Source organism: Eptesicus fuscus, chromosome 21, assembly GCF_027574615.1.
Source record: "Eptesicus fuscus isolate TK198812 chromosome 21, DD_ASM_mEF_20220401, whole genome shotgun sequence".
Classification (NCBI taxonomy): Eukaryota; Metazoa; Chordata; class Mammalia; order Chiroptera; family Vespertilionidae; genus Eptesicus; species Eptesicus fuscus.
This window is the reverse complement of record NC_072493.1, coordinates 41,275,746-41,293,864: the sequence shown is the minus strand read 5'-3', so window position 1 is coordinate 41,293,864 and position 18,119 is coordinate 41,275,746. Positions and strand designations below refer to the sequence as shown.

Below are 18,119 nucleotides of genomic sequence, written 5' to 3'. Positions count from 1 at the left end.
TCTGGGGGTGGTTTGGGGGATGACCAGTCAGGAGACTAGAGATAAGGAGCATGGAGGGAAGAGTAGGTTTCAAACACTCAGAAAGTGACTCTGCAGAACCCATGACAGTGACCAGTTTGGGTTTGAGGGTGAGGAAGGTGGGGGTGGTGGTGATGGGTATGTGGTGGTACCCTGACTAAAACAGCCTGTCTCCTTTCCATCCCCCAGTCTCCAATGGCCCTGTGGAGTCGGTCACCCTGGAGAACAGCCCACTGGTGTGGAAGGAGGGGCGGCAACTTCTTCGACAGTGAGTGTGCAGAGGGACAGGGCTCTGGGGGCGGGGCAAGGAGACGAAGGCCATGCCTGGCTTGGGAGATAAGCCTGAAGACTCCACAGCCCTGCCTGTCCCCACTGGGGACACTGGACTATCAGGATCCCTGCTGGACACAGCTGAGATGGCCTGTCACCGTGTAGGTGGAGCCCCACCTGGGGAGAGGGCGGGACGATTCGGTGCAGGAGGCAGACGGGGAAGACCCCCACTCTTGGAATGCAATCCCAAATGCCTGTTGCTTTTCTTTTTTTGGGGATAATGTTAAATTATTTTTTATTACTAAAGAGATTTGTGTATTTCAGTAAATTTGGGAAATATAGGGAAACACACATACACACAAAAATAGAAACCACTCATAATTCCACCACCTAAGGAACTTCATACCCATAACATTTTGGCATGTATGCCAGCAGTCTCTTCATGGCTGTGCATTTGTGTTGGTGTATGTGTTTTATAAACGGGCTTCCCCTTCACAGTGTGTTCTGATGCGCTGCTTCTGCTCAGTGTTGTGAACGTCTTTTCATATAAGTTAGTTAGGTTGCATCGTTTGAAGAACTGTGTAATGGTCTGTGGCATGAGTAACCATAACCTGCCATAGCCAATCCCTTCTTGTGTATTTCATTGAAGATGTTTTTATAGACAGTGTAACAAACGTCAGGAAGTTATTTGTCTGTGTCTTTGATTTCCTTAAGTTAATATCTGGAAGTGAAATTGCTAACTTAAGTGTATTGCAAACAATAACAACAACATGATTGCAATAGGTAACACTTGCCAACTACCTAGTATACGCCTGGCACTGTGCTAACATCTGGCACACATCGCTTCCGTAGGGCATAACTGCCCATTCCACTCATTTTCACAGACGAAAACCCAAGGTGCAGAGAGGGATCTGCTTGCATAAAGTCACACAGCTAATCTAAGCAGAGGGTCCGAGGGGTGATCTCGGGCAGTCTGCGCCCCGAGCCCAACTTCTTCACCCCATGCTTCCCTCCTCCTCCCGTGGTGGGAGGGGAAGCCTCATACGCACACAGGCACACAAGACGAGACGGCAGGGAAGGCGAGGCCTGTCTAATGTGCGAGGGGCAGGGTCCCAAAGGGACAGGGTCATGGTAAACAAAAGGTTTTCAGGGAGCCTCCTGAGGACCAGCAGGGACTCACCTCACCTCTTTTGAAGCCACCGATAATTGATTCCCCCGTCTCCCCCACCTTTAGACCAGTCCCAGTTGGCTTCAATTTTTTAATGTGGGATTAGCCCTGGCTGGGTGGCTCAGTTGCTTAGTGTCGTCCTGTGCACCAAGAGGTTGCCAGATCGATCCCCAGTCGGGGCACATATGGGAGGCAGTCGATCAATGTTATCAATGTTTCTCTTTCTCTCTCTCTTTCTCTCTCTCTCATCAGTAAACATACCTTGGGTGAGAATTAAATAAATAAATCGCAGAAGTAATAAATGCTCATTTGTAGAGTAAATAGAGTAAGTTCCAAAATTCCTCATGCCCCTAATCCCATTCTTCAGAGGTCACTGACTGTGCTCTTAAGTTTAGTGTGTACCTTTCTTGGCCTTGTGGGGGCATGCTACAAATGTGTGTGTGTGTGTGTGTGTGTTCTAGCTATATATATAAAAGCCTGAGCAACCATTACAACCGAACAACTGGAATGACCAGTCGACCGGTCGCTATGACGTGCACTGACCACCAGGGGACAGACGCTCAATGCAGGAGCTGCCCCCTGGTGGTCAGTGTGCTCCCACAGGGGGAGCGCTACTTAGCCGAGTGAGTGGTGGCAGCAGGCGCAGCAGGGCCAGGATGAGCGGCAGCAGAACTGCGCCCAGCCCTGGCTGGGGCTCCTCCCCAGCTGCTTGCCACTTGGGCACTGCTACATCCCCTGAGGGGGCCCGGATTGAGAGAGGGCACAGGCCAGGCTGAGGGACCCCACCTGTGCACGAATCTGTGCACTGGGCCCCTAGTACTTATAAATTTATTAACGCTTTATTCTATTTTTATTTTTAATCCTTACTTGAGGATATTTCCATTGATTTAGAGATTTGGAGGGGAAAATGGAGGGAGGAAGAGAGAGAGAGAGAAATATCAACATGAGAGAGACACATTGATTGGTTGCCTCCTGCACGGTCCTGACATGAATGGGGATCAAACCTGCAAACCCAGGGACATGCCCTTGACCAGGAATTGAACCCACAACCCTTTGGTGCGCAGGCCAACGCTCTAACCACTGAACCACACAGCCCAGGGCTTTTAAACATTATTATTATTATTATTATTATTATTTTAATCTTTAGCACTCTTTTTTTTTTTTTTTAAATATATTTTATTGATTTTTTACAGAGAGGAAGGGAGAGGGATAGAGAGCTAGAAACATCGATGAGAGAGAATCATCGACCAGCTGCCTCCTGCACACCCCCCACCAGGGATGTGCCCGCAGCCAATGTACATGCCCTTGACCGGAATCGAACCTGGGACCTTTCAGTCCGCAGACCGACGCTCTATCCATTGAGCCAAACCGGTTTCGGCAGCACTCTTTTTTAAAACAAACACTTGAGTTGTATGGAACATGTACCTTACACTTTTTGGTAAGCCATTATCGTGGCCAGCTTCCCGTGGCACTCTTCCTTGTTTAGTTTCTGCCTCATGTCCCCATGGGTAATTTGCTTCCACAGTCCTCGTCGGTAGATGTGTAGGTCGGCCCCTGTGTTTTGGTCTCCTGCACAGCATCGCAGTGAGCACCCGGGCGACAGCACTGGTATGTAAAGCCACCACTGTATGGAAAGTGAAACGGCGGGGTCAGGGCATGCTTATTTAAATTTTTGGTGTGTAATATTAAGTTGCTCCTCCAAAAAGGCAGTCCCAGTGTACTGTCCTTTCCATAAGCCCGCAGTACAAAGGCTCAGGATGCCTGACCCTCCTGGTTCTGCTTCCACGCAGGTACCTGGAAGAGGTGGGCTACACGGACACCATCCTGGACATGCGGTCCAAGCGTGTGCGATCCCTCCTGGGGCGCTCGTTGGAGCTCAACGGGACCGTGGAGCCCAGCGAAGGGGGCCCCAGGGCCACACCAGGCCCCGGGGGGCTCAGCGGTGGGGAGTCACTGCTGGTGAAACAGATCGAGGAACAGATCAAGAGGTGAGCCCTTGGGTCCGACGGGTCCATCCCTCTGTGCCTCCTCCCTCCTGCGAAGCCAGTGTCGGAAAAGGGAGCTGTGTCCCAGGGCTCTGCTGGCCACTTCCTTCTGAGAACATATTGTGGGCTCGCTTGTTCCAGACCCCTCTGTCTCTTCACTGTGGGATCCCCAATTTTGTACTGGGTCCCCTGTGCACACGCTCCCACGGCCTTGCCTCAGTGCTGGTAACACACCACAGCTCATCTCCAGCCTGGCCCCTCTCCTGCGGCTCAGGCCTGCACGCCCCTCAGCAGACACCGAGCACCCGCGGAAGGCGGACCCAGGCCAATGCCAGGGCCTGGCGGGGAACAGAGCACACAGACACCCCCTTTGGGGAGCTCTTATTTGTTCATTTCTCTCAGCCATAATTGTTATTCATCAGAACCAGTAATGTGGCGTTCGGTGCTGTGAAGCAAAGCAAAGGTAGTAAGAAAGAGTGATGGGAAGAAGAGTACCGCTCTGGGTAAGGTCGGTAGGTAGGACCTCTTGGTGGAGGAAATGGAGGATGAGCCACAGAAGTAGTTGGAACAAGAAGGAATGTTCTGGGCAGAGGGAACAGCACGTGTAAAGGTTCTGAGGCGGAGGCTTGGCAGGTTCCGGGAGCAGCAGCAGGCCAGCGAGGCGGCTGTGGGCTTGTGGTCTGTGGTGAGGCTGAAATCTCAGGAGTCAGATCAAACAGGGCCTCACTGGTTGAGATAAGGAGTTTGGATTCTCGTCTCTGCTTGTGGGAAGCCCGTGGTTCCAGCAGGGGCGTGATGTGATCTGATGCCCGCCGTCTGCTTCAGGACGGCACGGCTGTAGAGGGCAGGAGTGGGCAGGGAGACCAGTTGGGAGACGACTGCAGTGCCCAGGCAGCGATGGCAGGCATTAGGTGGAAGGGTGAGAAGGGTTAGCTTCTCGGTGGGTTTTCAGGGTAAGTGGGCGGTTTAAAGGATTGGATGTGGGGGGAGGGACAGAACTAGAGCTGACTCCAGGGTTGGTCTGAGCAGCTGGGAGCAGCACTGACCGAGATGGGGAAGGCGAGGAGCAGCACACCAAGAGGGCTGTTTAGGATGGTGGGGTTCGGGGTGCCGGTCGTGAGTAGCCGGCCTGGAGCTGGAGCTGGGTGCTTGATTCCTAAATTTACCTCTGTTTACCAGCACAGCAGTTTTCGCAGGCTCTGAAGGAGAGAGTGTAGCTGGCAGCACAACCAGGAGGTCTGAGGACTGAGCCCTGGGGCTCTTGTGTCTAGAGGCCAGAGAACGAAGCAGAGGGAGGCCGCAGCAAAGGAGGCTGAGCTTCGTCAGCTGTGGGAGGAAACCGGGCATGGTGTCCCAGCAGCTGAGCACAGAGCTGTTCTGCTGGGAGGATACGCATGGGGGCCGGGAAGCGAGTGACGGATTTGGCTGCCTGGAGGAAGGCTCTCTACGGGCCAGAACCGTATACTGACCAGCTCTCTGGGGCAGGGGTGGGAAGGTCCGCCCCGAGGGCCGTGTGAGGCCCATGAAATCATTTGGTCTGGCCCTGCCAAGGCATTGGGGGTGAGTTAATTAAAAGTTTGACCAAATATAGCAGGTTAATTTTTAAGTTGATAATTTTATATGACTCGCAAATGATGTTATAAATGTCCAAATGGCCCTTGGCAGGAAAAAAAGGTTCCTCACCCCTGCAGGCTTGGCCGTGGCCCCTGGCTGGAGGGCCCAAGCATTGGTAGAGACCGGTTTCCCATTCCTCCAGGGCGCGTCTCTGTCCCTCCCCTGGCCTGTGCTTGTGGTTTGACCGGGCCTTGGGAACGGGGCTGCTGAGTCAGTGGCATTTTCTCATCCAGCTCTCCTGACTCAGCACACGTGGGGAGACCTGTGGTCAGGGTTGGGGACTAGTCCCCTGGAACTCGGGGTCCGAGCTCAGTGAGGAGTTGGCCCAGTCTGTGGTCCACATGGGGGTTTGAGTCGGGTGAGCATCCGTTAGGCAGACCCTGGATTGAAGCCCTGTGTCTGATCCCCCTCAGGGCTCCTCTGGGTTTGTGGTGGGTCAGCCCCCTGAGAGCTGGGTCCAGGCTCCAGCTACCAAGCCTCACCCTGGCACCTGAGCTTTGTCACATGGCAGGACTAACGCCCCCTTTGCCCCCTGTTGTGGGCAGGAATGCAGCAGGCAAAGATGGCAAAGAGCGCTTGGGTGGCTCGGTGCTGGAGCAGATCCCCTTCCTGCAGAACTGTGAGGACGAAGACAGCGACGAGGACGACGAACTGGACAGCGTGCAGCACAAGAAGCAGCGGGTGAAGGTGCGTGTGCGCGCCGGAGGAAGCGCTCCTCCCTCCTCCCGGGGGATCCCCCTGCTTTGTGTACCAGGAACAGGGTGCCCCTGTGGACGCTCAGGGCTCCCTCTGTGGGCTGTGTGGGCTGACCACATCCCAGAGTCCCCGTCGCCTTGCCTCAGAAACCTTCAGAGGAGCCAGGTCTTTACTGTCCGGGCCGCCTTCGCCCCACCTGCACCCCGTTCTCTCCATCCTCCCTTCTCCAGCTCGGGTTCCCGAGAGGCCTTTCCTGAACTCCAGCCCAGGCCAGCCCCCATGGTGCCCTCTGACAGTGCTCTCTCCTTCCGGCTAGCTGATCGTCATACTCAGATATGTTTTTGGTGCGACTGTGGCTCTTTGTCTCCCACAGTAGACTGTGAGCTCCACTCGGCCTTTTCACTGCTCTCTCTCCAGCTGCCTGACTGAGTGCGGCTGGGCCCAGGGCTCAGCCTAGAGCCAGGTTGGAGTGCTTCGTGGGGGCTTCAGAGGATGCGAGTGCCCAGTCTGCTGTTGATGTCAGGATTGTTTCAGGGACCCTGCCCACAGGGTAGTCCAGATCCCCTCAGCTGGACCTCGAGCTATGGCTCCCAGCACGTTCACCCTCATGACAGCACTACCCTTAGGCATGGCATAGTCTCATCTGTCCAGTGAACATCAGCGTGGGCCTTTGTGGACCATCTGTGCTGGCAGCCGGGGTATGGAGACATGGTTGCTGACGTGGAGGAGCTTGTGGGCAGCGGCAGGCTTGTAAGCAGCCATGTGCTGAGGGATGTGCCACAGTGGGGTCAGGAGCATATACCTGTGAAGTGGGGGTCGGGGGACTGCAGAGACGGCCTTTCATTCACCCAGCCTTTCATCAGACTCCTTCCTTCATCATCATCTTCTTTTTTTTTTTAATATATATATATTTTTATTAATTTTTTTACAGAGAGAAAGGGAGAGAGACAGAGATCTAGAAACATCGATGAGAGAGAAACACCGATCAGCTGCCTCCCGCACACCTCCCACTGGGAATGTGCCCGCAACCAAGGCACATGCCCATGACTGGAATCAAACCTGAGACCCTTCAGTTCACAGGCTGACGCTCTATCCACTGAGCCAAACTGGTCAGGGCGACTCCTTCCTTCTTTAAACTCACCTCAGACACACCCCTCCTCCAGGAAGTCTTCCCTGACTCACCCTTACTCCCCTTCCCTCCACAGGCTCAGGAGCCTCTTGGAGGTCCCCTGCCCCGTCCTTGTGAGGGGCCCGGTCTGTCCTGGCCTCCACATTCTCTGCAGTGGCTCAGCTCAGACTGAGTGCTCATTGAATTCACTGAGTGGAAGGGAGTACACAGAGCCAGACCCTAGATTGGGTTTCCAGAGAACCAGCATGTCTCTGAGCACGGGCTCTCCAGCATTGTTCCCGGGTCCAGAAAGCCTGGTCCCTCCTGCCCCCCACTAGGATTTTCACTACTGAGCAGGTCTTACCTCAGCCTCCTCTGGGAGACCTTCCCACTCCTCTCTGCTCCTCCTGCAGAGAAATTATTGCTGGCTTTTCATATTTCCTTAGGCATTGGCATCTGCCACTGCCCCGTCCTACGTGCCTGGGGGTGGCTCATTGCGTAGGGTGTCACGCCTCCCCATGCCCACACAGCAGGCCTTCAGTGACCAGACTGTGATTTGAAAGACCCTCCCATGGCCCCCAGGCTGGCTCCGGGCCTCGCTGTGTACGTTGGGTATCTGATGCTCTTAGTCTTAACTTGAGTTTCAGGGCTAATGGTCCCTATCTCTGGATGCTGAGGCTTTAACTAAAATGAGTGAACACATAGGAAGCCTTGGCTGCACAGTGGCTGCCGCACGGAGCGCTCAGTGGTGGCATTGATGGGCTCAGCAGTGAGAGCCACAGGCACAGGCAGGGTGGCTTTTCAGGGCCCCGTCCGGTTCCACAGTCCCGTGAGCCCTGACTCCCGCCAGTGCCTCTCCGGGCGTGCCGTCTACACCTGGCGCTACGTCTTCTCCTGGGAAGGAAGAGGAGGGCGCCACCCATGGGGCCATCCCTCTGGTCCCCTCACGGATGCCTGAAAGGTGTTGCCTCCAAGTGTGTACCCTCCAAACCCAGCTCGGGGTGCTGAGCCTGTGGGAGGGGTTCAGCCATGCCTTTGAGGAGTCCACAGTCTGAGTGAGGCTGGCCCCATGGGTGCCCAGGACACAGTCTAGTGGTCGTCAGAATCTAGTGGTCGTCAGAATCCTGGGATTGGTTGGGGTATGTTCTTAAGGCAGCACTTAAAACAGAACTCAGATATCAAAATTTCTGGAAAACTCTGGAAGTCCCTTAAGCCTTAGGTGCAGTGTTTGAGGTTCCAGGTGCACACCCTGGATGGTTCTTTGTGTAAAATGTCATGACGAGAGGGTAGAGAGTTGTACGCTAGATGTCACTTCATAAGGCTGTGTCTAAAAGGTGTCCGTGTGGGCCCCAGGCTGCTCTTGAACTCACAAGTCTGGGGTGGGGAATTGTAAATTAGGCTGGTACATTGAGGGAATCGGATGATTTGGTTCCTACCCTCGGTTAAGACCGGCTGTGGAAAACTTGGCAAACTCATTATTCGCTTGCCCAGCATTCTGTTCTCAGAGTGGAGGAACTGCTGTTTTTTTCTCATTCTAAAAGTAGCGTGTGCTGGTTACATAAGAAAACAAAAACTCAGCCAATCTAGAGAGTTCTCAGGAAGGCCTGGAGAACCTGGGGCAAGGAGCTTCACTTTGCTCAGCTCATTTCTCCGTGTGCAGTAATGAGATAATAAGTGCAACAATGGTAACCATTCATGTTGTGAGATGTGAAATCATAGATTTGAGTCTTATTCAGTGCACTGAATAATGCAGAGGCCAGCAGTGTTGGTGAGGATTTGTTATTATTACATGTTACGTTCCTGGGTCTGTTCTCACTTTTATTATTTTCTTTTTGTTAATCCTCACTCCAAGGGTATTTTTCCCATTGATTTTTAGAGAGAGTGAAAGGGAGGGAGAGAGAGAAAGAGAAACATGGATGTGAGAGAGACACATTGATTGGTTGCTTCCTGTACATGCCCCGACCAGGGCTGACACAGGGATTGAACCTGCAACGAGTTATGTGACCTTGACTGTGAATTGAACCCGAGACCCTTTGGTGTGCAGGACACTCTAACCACTGAGGAACACCAGCCAGGGCACTGTTCTCACTGATTGTGCACCTCCGTACACTGATAGACAAACATATCGCCCCTCTCCCTGAAGCAGGCTGTCATATTGACTTTTCTTCCTGAGAAATACTGTGTTGGGGGGCAGGGATTGGAGGAGTGGGAACAGCTTGAGCAAAAACCAGGAGGAGGGCTGTGAGGGGATCACAGCTGGGGCGGAGGAGGGAGGGTCTCCAAACTCAGGCTGGGGCTCCAGGAGGGAGCAGCCTCTGAGGACTCCCAGCAGGGGGAGCACAGCCCCAGAGGAAGGAGCTGGTGGCTGGTGGCTGGTGCGGCGTGTTCCTCGCAGGGGCCCTGGCTTCCTGTTCTTGGAGGCTCGGGGGGCTTGGCTGTGTCATGAGCTCCCTAACTGTCTGGTTTCTCCATGCCCCAGCTGCCAGCCAAGGCCCTGGTGCCTGAAATAGAGGATGAAGATGAGGACGACTCAGAGGATGCCATCAATGAGTTCGATTTCCTGGGCTCAGGAGAGGACGGGGAGGGCTCTCCGGACCCTCGGCGGTGCGCTGGAGAGGGGGCCCACCATGAGCTGGGTGAGTGGAGGGTTTTCTGGCAGGAGGGGCACACACAGCTGCCTGCAGCTGCTTCCTGCCCCAGGGTCTCCACCGGATGGACATACTTCCTGAGAGGAGGGGGGCCGAGGGAGAACAGTAGCCAGGCCTGCACCCCTTCCCTGGAAAATCCCCCTGGGGACACAGGCAGGCCCGGTTCTTCCTGACGTGGGGCTGCCAGCCTTGTGCGCGCGTGTGTCCAGTTCTTGTGGACCTCGGGGAGGAAACAGGATGGGACCAGCGGGAGAGGCGGTCAGGGCCTCAATGTGCTGCATCTTCCTCCGGTCCTGGGACTCTGAGCTGCGAGGCCCTCGGGGTCACAACATGGCTGGAGACCGAGGTTTCTGCCAGGGCGGTCCATGGAGGGTCCCCGCTCAGTCTCCTCTGTCCATCCCCACCCCACTGTGAGCCCAGCGCACTCTGGGGCCAGGGCTCCCCAGCTCCCACAGGAGCGGCTTCTGGTGGGGAAGGAGCGCCTGTGCCTGGCTGGGTTGAGCTGGTGGTGACTCCTGCCGGGTGCCGCATCCCTGTAGAAAGCCGGCGGGTCAAACTCCAGGGAATTTTGGCCGACCTTCGGGATGTGGATGGACTGCCCCCCAAAGTGACAGGACCGCCTCCTGGCACACCCCAGCCCCGGCCACACGAAGGTAAGAGGCCCCTCACCCTGGCCCGGCCCACGGGGCCACAGCACCTACGGCAGAGGGGGGCTGCAGAGCTAAGCCCAGGGCTTCTGTGTCCTCAGGGTCGAGGCCCGGCCCCTAGTTTGCAGCCTCCCTGTCCCAAAAGTTCGTCTGTCTGTCTCTGTCTCCCCCTTTTTGTCTGTCCTGCCCTGTCTTCCTGCCTGTCTGTCTCTCCCGGTCTCTTTCTTTCCAGCTGTGATTCTTGATCTTGTCCTCTACCTCTCTCTCTCACACCTCACCTCTCTCTCCGCCTCTCTGTCTCTTTCTCTCTCCCGGCCCCTCTCTGCCCCCTCCCTCCCCTCCCCCCACCAGGTTCCTTTGGCTTCTCCTCAGACGTTTTCATCATGGACACTATCGGGGGCGGGGAGGTGAGCCTGGGGGACTTGGCAGATCTCACCGTCACCAATGACAACGACCTCAGCTGTGACGTAAGTTCTCAGGGTGCCCACCCCCCACGACCCCCATTGGGCATTCTGCATAGTGGCAGCATCTGCCGAGCGCCGGCTGTGCACGGCTTGTGCTCAGTCCCTGACACGGGAGTTCCATGTGAGCCGGTTCAGCGGCTCAGGTGTTTGACATAGGGGTGCCGATGCAGACAGGTTCGGGGACTTGACAGGTTCACCAGTGGCAGAGCCTAGAAGACTCTGGAGCCTGTGTCTTAATCACGGTGCCAGGCTCCTTCTCCAGGGGACGCCCCTCCCAGCCCGGCTTGCTTAAGTGCACCTCAAGCCCAGGACCCACCTGCTGGGGGCAGGGCGAGGGGGGAGCAGAAGCTAAATACAGCACCAGAGGAGGACGGGGGTTCGGCTGGCAGCAGTGCGGGTAAGACACTGAGAAAGTTGGACTTGAGCAGACCTTTGAGGGGAAGATGGCCTCCAGCCAACAACCAAAAATCAGGCCAGTCTGGTGCGCATGGGGGCTGGTGGCGCAGTGGGGCGGGAATGACAGGGAACTGAGGGCCAGTGCTCTGAGCCTGAGGCCGTGGTGGGCCCCGGCCCCCTGGGATGGGCAGTCGGGTGCGTGTGCATGTCCTGGGCAGGTGGCAGGACACTCCCAGAGCTTTCAGCAGGGTCTCAGGTGGTTGCTGGTCCCAGGGAGGCGGGCACAGCTGTGGGAGTCTGGGAAAGGGCCAGAGCCGAGCTTTGAGCAGAGGAGCTGCCCCGCATCAGATCCTTCCTGGGGAGTGTGTGAGTGAGGGGGTCACACAAGGCAGAGCCTCTGGCCCTAAGAATGTGGCCGAAGGGGCCTTGGGACCAGGCCTAGATGAAAGGGTTTGTCAGGTGTGAACTCTGTCTTGGGGCGGGGCACTGAGGTTTGCCTTTCTTCTGCAAGGTCCCTCACTCAGAGAGCGACACCCCCACCCTCCAGGGCATGTGCAGTGTTTCTGGGGCTTTGCTCCCCAGTCTCTTCCCATTGTGTGGACTTGTCGCCATTTCCACACCTCGGCCACCCTCCCCCATTGCTTTCTGCATCTGGGCCTCCTCTCTGGCCTGGATCCATCCTTGCTGCCTCCTGTCTCAGGGACTTTGCACGTGCAATGATGTCCTTTCTCAGTCCCTTCCCCTTATCTGGTTAAGTCCTACGTATTTGTCACTTGCTCAGGAGGAAAGCCTGTTGACCCCACAGAGGCAGTCAGGCTGCTGGGTGCCTCCTCCCAGTACATCTTTTATTTTTTAATATATTTTTATTGATTTCAGAGAGGAAGGGAGAGGGAGAAAGAGATAGAAACATCAATGATAGAGAATTATCGGCTGCCTCCTGCACATCCCCCACCAGGGACTGAGCCTGCAACCCGGGCATGTGCCCTGACCAGGAATCGAACTGATCTCCTGGCTCATAGGTCGACGCTCAACCACTGAGCCACGCTGGCTAGGCCTCCCAGTGCATTTTTAATTCATAGCACCGCTTGTAGTTTATAAGCCTGTGCACAGGTGGGATGGTCTGAGTGTCTCCCCAGCCCCCACCCCCTGTGAACTGCAAAATCACAAGGGTTCGGGCTCACCTTTGTCTCTTCAGAGCCAGGCACAGCCCTGCACACAGTAAGAGCTTGTTGAGTGAGGGGATGCTGCAGGGCCAGGAAGAAGAGGGGAGCCTCGGGGCTGGAGACCAGGCTGTGGGGTGCTTCACATGGGTCTCTGTGGAGGGACGCGTCCTTGGGGTCCTGGATGCGAATATCTGTGTGACTGCTGGGGTGGAAGAGAAGACACTGAGGCAGCTCCCTCCGTCCCCCAGCTGTCTGACAGCAAAGATGCCTTTAAGAAGACGTGGAACCCCAAGTTCACCCTTCGGTCACACTACGACGGCATTCGCTCCCTGGCTTTCCACCACAGCCAGTCGGCTTTGCTCACCGCTTCCGAGGACGGCACGCTCAAGCTCTGGAACCTGCAGAAGGCTGTCACAGCCAAGAAGTGAGGGCACAACCCCAAGGGTGGTGGAGGGGGCATCGGGGCCCAGGAACAGGTGATGAGGGGCTCTCGGTGACTTCTGTCTCCCACAGGAATGCTGCGCAAGACGTGGAACCTATCCATGCCTTCCGGGCTCACAGGTAGGGAGGGAAGTGCCCCCAAAGGCGGGGTGGTGACAGGTGGCAGGGCAGCAGGAGGGTCGGAGTCCCTGGGGCCCTCTGCGCCCACACCCCGGCCCCGGGTGCTCTGTGTGGTTCCCAGCACAGCCTTTGGAGGAGGAAACAGACATGGGGAGGGGAAGGCAGAGGACGGGCAACTTGCCCAGTGGCACAACAAAAGCTCCAGAAGCTGAATTCCTTTGGCCACCCCTGGAAAATGCTAGTAGAGGAAGAATGGCAAGGTCCTGGGGAGGGGCGAGCGTTGAGTTTTTCGTTTCCCCTCCTTTGTACCCTCCAGGGGCCCCGTGTTGGCAGTAGCCATGGGCAGCAACAGTGAATACTGTTACAGTGGTGGGGCAGATGCCCGCATCCACAGCTGGAAGATTCCAGACCTCAACATGGACCCCTACGATGGTTACGGTGAGACAGCTCTTGCCCTTCCTTCCCCCACCATCGTCTACTGGGGCCTCTACCCTCCGCACATGTAGCTCGCATCGGCCCATGCCTAACACGGCAGGGACTGGTGGGGTGCTCAGCCTGGTTGAGCGTGGAACAGCGTGACTCAGCATGTGGCAGTCAGACGAGATGGCTGAGCTGACTCAGCATCAGCGTGGGGGCCAGGGCAGCACATGTGAAGGCGTGGGGGGCCCTGGCAGCATTCTGCGTGTGTCTGTGACTGAGCGGGGCAGGCAGGAGGAGGCAGGAAGAATGCGCGGGGCCGTCTTGCAGGGGGTTGTGCTTCGTTCGTGGGCACCTTTAAGGGTTAAGTGGAGAAGTGACCTCTGTTCAGGGTCTGTCCCTGCTCTCTGACCGCTGTTTTGATAAGTGACCACACACATGGCTCCATGCAGCATCCTGTTGTGGTGGAGTTCAGAGGTCTGTTCCCTTAAGGAACTACACTGTTTTCCTGAGAGCAGTCCTACCCTGGGAAAGGTCAGGGGTCAGTCCCTGGCAGTGTGTGCTCTGGGCCAAACGAACTGCCACCCATTGGGCACCAGCATGGCCCGACCAGACACCCCTGTGTGGACACAAGTGACCAGAGAGGCCGTGGTGGGACTGACCACAGGGCTTTGGCCAGATGGCCAGGCTGGGGCCCGGGGGCAGAAAGGACTGCAGGGCCCGGGCTGGGGCCAGCCCTCAGGGCCCAGGCTTTGAAGAAGGGTCTGGGGCCAGAGTCATCATTGTTCCTTCTCCCTTAACTGAGTTAAAAGGTACATATCGGGGGCCCACTTTGAGCACGATGGACCCCAGGGGACAGCAGGGAACGGAGGCATCCCTGCCCTATGGTGCTTCCGTGCGGGGCTGCCTCCAGAGCCCTAAACTCTTCTCAGTTAGCGATCAGAGTGTGAGCAGCCGCCAGGGTGCGTGGCGGCGGTGTCGGGTTCGAGGGCCTGGCGCTTGTGGGGTGAGGCTGGGTGAGTGTGGCAGAGCTCGTGCTCCAGGCTGTCCACGATGGCGCTGGCGGCCCTGACGCAGTCCATCTCCCCCCGGTGGGTCCAGACCCAAGCGTGCTGAGCCACGTCCTGGAGGGCCACGGGGACGCGGTGTGGGGCCTGGCCTTCAGTCCCACCTCCCAGCGTCTCGCCTCCTGCTCCGCTGATGGCACCATCCGCATCTGGGACCCCAGCAGCAGCAGCCCGGCCTGCCTCTGTACCTTCCCCACAGCCAGCGGTGAGTGAGGGACAGGGGGACAGTGGGGACCCTGACGCCTCACTCAGGAGCCGTGTAGAGCTGGAGGCCCTGCGAGGAGGGTGACGCCTGCACCCCAGTCCCAGGGCAGGACCGGTCTAGTAGGCAACCGTCCGTCCCCTCCGCCCTCAGATCACAGGATCCCCACCTCAGTGGCCTTCACCAGCACCGAGCCTGCCCACATCGTGGCCTCCTTCCGCTCTGGCGACACCGTCCTGTATGACCTGGAGGCTGGCAGTGCCCTCCTCACGCTGGAGTCCCAGGGGAGCAGCGGTAAGGGGCCCCACCGGGGCTGGGATCTGGATGCCTCCAAGGCCGCAGTGCTCCTGAGGCTCCGTCAGCTGCAGATGGCTCCCACCTCCTTGGGGCTCTGCGTGGGAGGAGATGAGGCCTCAGCCACTGCCCTGATGGACAGCCCGAGTCTCGGGAGGGCTAAGTGCAGGGAGGGTGTCGGACTTGCCTGTCGGCCCACTTGGTGGCCTGGACGAGCCATCTCAATGCCCATCACCCCTCCTGCCCACTCCAAGACAGGCCCTGTGCCCGTTGTACAGGAGACGCTGGCCGGAGAAGGGCGTGGCCTGGGTGCCCCGCCCTCTTCATGTAGGCAGAGGCAGGGATGTGGCAGAATGGTCCTCTTGCCTTTGTCCTTGTCCCCCACTTTCCCTCTAATGTCCCTCCTCCCTGCTTTTCCTTCCAGGCCCAACCCAGATCAACCAGGTGGTGAGTCACCCAAACCAGCCCCTCACCATCACCGCCCATGACGACAGAGGCATCCGCTTCCTGGACAACCGGACAGGTGAGGCCCTGCCTTCCCGGCTCCCCAACCCACTGTGCTTGTGGGAGGCGGGTGGCCAGGCTCAGACACAGAACCCCTGCTGTCCACGTGGGAGGCTCTGAGCGTCCTTCCCAGGTGAGGCCCAAAGTGGGACAGTAACCTGCCGCCCTCTGCCCTCAGGGAAGTGCGTGCACTCCATGGTTGCCCACCTGGATGCTGTCACCTGCCTGGCTGTGGACCCCAATGGCGTGTTCCTGATGTCAGGAAGTAAGTTGCTCCTAAGGAGCAGGGGCCTGTGCCTTCCCCGGCCGCAGGGCACTGGCCCCGAGGGAGTGCTCGGGGGACTCCTCAGGCGGGGGGCTGGGCAGGGAGCCTTAGGTGACAACAAAGCACTGCGAGCAGAGCCCATCCTAGGCACTTCCCACATCATCTCGTTTCCTCGGAATAACCGACGAGGTTGGGACTTTGATCCCCATTACACAGAAGTGGAAACTTGCGTAACTGGCACAGCCCAGTGGGTTGCAGGCACTGAAGTTCTGGTCTATTTGATTCGGTCCCCACAAACTTTTATAGCATTTGTTGCCGCCCTGCTCTCTGTGGTTAAGGGCACTGAGGCCCAGCGACTGTGCCGAGGTGCCTTGAAGGGATGGGGTGAGACTTGGCCATTGGAGACGGGGCCGAAGCTCCCCAGGGGGTGATGGGTGTGTGCTGGTGGGAACTGGGGCTGCCATTTGCCTCTGCTCCGCAGTGTGGGATCTCCATGGGGTGTGAGCGAGTGAATGCACAGAAGGGTGAGCAAGGGTGTACGGGCCTGGACTCCTCCTGTCCTGCTCTCTGTCTGCCCGTGATGGCAGCAGCTGCCTCCAAGGAGATGGGCGAGGGTGTGGTCAGGGAGATGTAGCCCTGGCAGAGAGGATCCAGTACAGGGGCCAGCACCCTCCAGAGAGGGACGGAGAGAGCTGGCCTCCACTGCAGCCTGGTCCTGACACCTAAGTCAGGCCACCTCCCTCTGGTGGCTCATAGCCCCAAGGCCCAGCCCAGCTCTGACCTCCCCCTGCCCCCCCACAGCTGCTCAGGCTGTTGCAGCCCACGTGCTTCCTGTCAGTCCTCAGGGCCTCCCCCGGCTGGCCCACCGTTTGGAAGGCTTTTCTCCCTGACTCCCTCTTGGCCAGTCTGTCCTCACACTGACCGACTTATGCCCACAGCACTCGAGACCACCTGGCATTGTTTATTCTGTTTTCTTGTTTACGTCTCTCCCACAGCAGGAGGGAGATTTGCCTGTTTTGTTTATTGTAACCCCAGGGCCCCATACACAGTAGTTGTTCAGTAAACACTTGTGACTGGATGGAGGGTGACAGGCGGGATGTCAGGAGGGGACTGAGCAGAGGGAGGCAGGAAGAGAAATGAGCCTTGAGAGAGGCCAGCCAAGGGGTTGGGGGTCGGATCTGAGCAAGGAACTGTGGGTCCAGAGCTGCTGGGTGACGGCTCGCTCCGCCCACGCCTGCGCAGGCCACGACTGCTCCCTGCGATTGTGGAGCCTGGACAACAAAACGTGTGTGCAGGAGATCACGGCCCACCGCAAGAAGCACGAGGAGGCCATCCATGCTGTCGCCTGCCACCCCAGCAAGGCCCTCATCGCCAGTGCAGGCGCTGATGCCCTGGCCAAGGTCTTTGTATGATGCCCACCTGGCCCCGCCCTGGCCGGGGAGCGAGGCTGGGCAGGTGGGATTGAGGTGAGGAGCAGGGCTAAGAGGGAGGCTTGGCCCAGGAGGGAAGAAGCCCCTGTGTCCTCCCTCACTCCTTTGCCTGGCCCTGCCTAGGGTGGCAAGTCCTGTGTAGCCCTTGGGCATTCAGAGGAGGGGCTGAGGCCTGGAGGGACCCAGAGCTGCCTTACCTCTTGTGCCCTGGAGGTCATGGTTCAGTCTCCCCTCCCTTCTGTCTCCCACAGGTGACAGCCTCAGTCTGGAGGCCCGGAGGCCCAGCCTCTTCCTGCCTGCCTTGAGTCTGGTGGTGCTAAAGGCCCTTTCCGCAGGAGGCCCTCCCCCATGGCCTGCCCTTCCCCAGCATTCAGCCTGGGGAATTGCCTCCTTCAGGAATCACCCTCCAAGATGGCCTCCAGGAGTTTCATCTCTGCCCTGACACCCACTCCTGGGCTCCTAGCTGCCTTCTGGGGCAGCACGACCAGGGCGGGGTGTCCTTGGGGATCAGCTTTTCCAAGATGCCAGAAGGTGCCAGGTTCTCTCTTTGAACCCCCATTCCTCCTCTCCATCCTTCCAGACCTGGGTGGGAGGTGTGCTGGGAGGAACCCCAGACGCCCCTGCTCTAGGTCCACCAGGAACCATGGAGCCAGCCGGACCCAGGCTGTCCTCAGTGGGAGTGCTGGGCCTGGCCCATCCTGGAAGCACACCCAGCCCCCCACCCTCTCCTCCAGTTCCCTCAGCACAGCTTCAGACACTACCCAACGCCTCCAGGGCCAGCAGCTGCCCCGGGAGCAGGCAGTGCCCTGTGGGGAGGCACCCGCCCCTACCTCCCTCCACACTCCTCCAAGGGCAGTCCCCTACCCCTCAGGGGTCACCCATGGGGAGAGATGTCCTCTTCTTGCCCCTCTCTGGGGCGTGGAGGATGGAGTGGGGTCCCCCAGGGTCCCCCATAACTCCCTGTATATCTGTATAAATAAATGGGATTTTAATGGAGCCCCCCGCCCCCATGTCGTTATCACTGTGTGATAGTCTGTCAGTCTCCTCTCCTGGCCCTCCACTCTCTCCCTCTATTTATTTCACTCTTTTTTGGATTCCACCCTGTGCCCTCAGGATCCCTTCCAGTTTCCTGTTTATAAACCCTGTCCCTCTGTCCTGGACTTGTATGTGAAACTTGCCTCAATAAACCCTTTGGAGTAAGA

At 57.6% G+C, this 18,119-nt stretch overlaps 1 protein-coding gene across 2 annotated transcripts in view; it reads left to right on the top strand.

The window, feature by feature from the left end:
- The window catches only part of STRN4 (striatin 4), a 27,897-nt gene extending 9,778 nt beyond the window's left edge, over positions 1 to 18,119 (top strand). The window contains exons 4-18 of one of the 2 annotated variants that reach the window (XM_054710295.1): positions 208 to 286; positions 3,247 to 3,444; positions 5,601 to 5,742; positions 9,339 to 9,495; positions 10,047 to 10,160; positions 10,527 to 10,621; positions 12,426 to 12,601; positions 12,691 to 12,738; positions 13,055 to 13,176; positions 14,257 to 14,427; positions 14,578 to 14,718; positions 15,143 to 15,241; positions 15,401 to 15,487; positions 16,730 to 16,953; positions 17,169 to 18,119. In XM_054710295.1, coding sequence (XP_054566270.1) covers positions 208 to 286; positions 3,247 to 3,444; positions 5,601 to 5,742; positions 9,339 to 9,495; positions 10,047 to 10,160; positions 10,527 to 10,621; positions 12,426 to 12,601; positions 12,691 to 12,738; positions 13,055 to 13,176; positions 14,257 to 14,427; positions 14,578 to 14,718; positions 15,143 to 15,241; positions 15,401 to 15,487; positions 16,730 to 16,899 — 1,799 coding nt within the window. In that variant the 3' untranslated portion in view covers positions 16,900 to 16,953; positions 17,169 to 18,119. Of the gene's footprint in view, positions 1 to 207; positions 287 to 3,246; positions 3,445 to 5,600; positions 5,743 to 9,338; positions 9,496 to 10,046; positions 10,161 to 10,505; positions 10,622 to 12,425; positions 12,602 to 12,690; positions 12,739 to 13,054; positions 13,177 to 14,256; positions 14,428 to 14,577; positions 14,719 to 15,142; positions 15,242 to 15,400; positions 15,488 to 16,729; positions 16,954 to 17,168 lie in introns of both variants that reach the window. The other variant, XM_054710294.1, reaches the window with a different exon arrangement.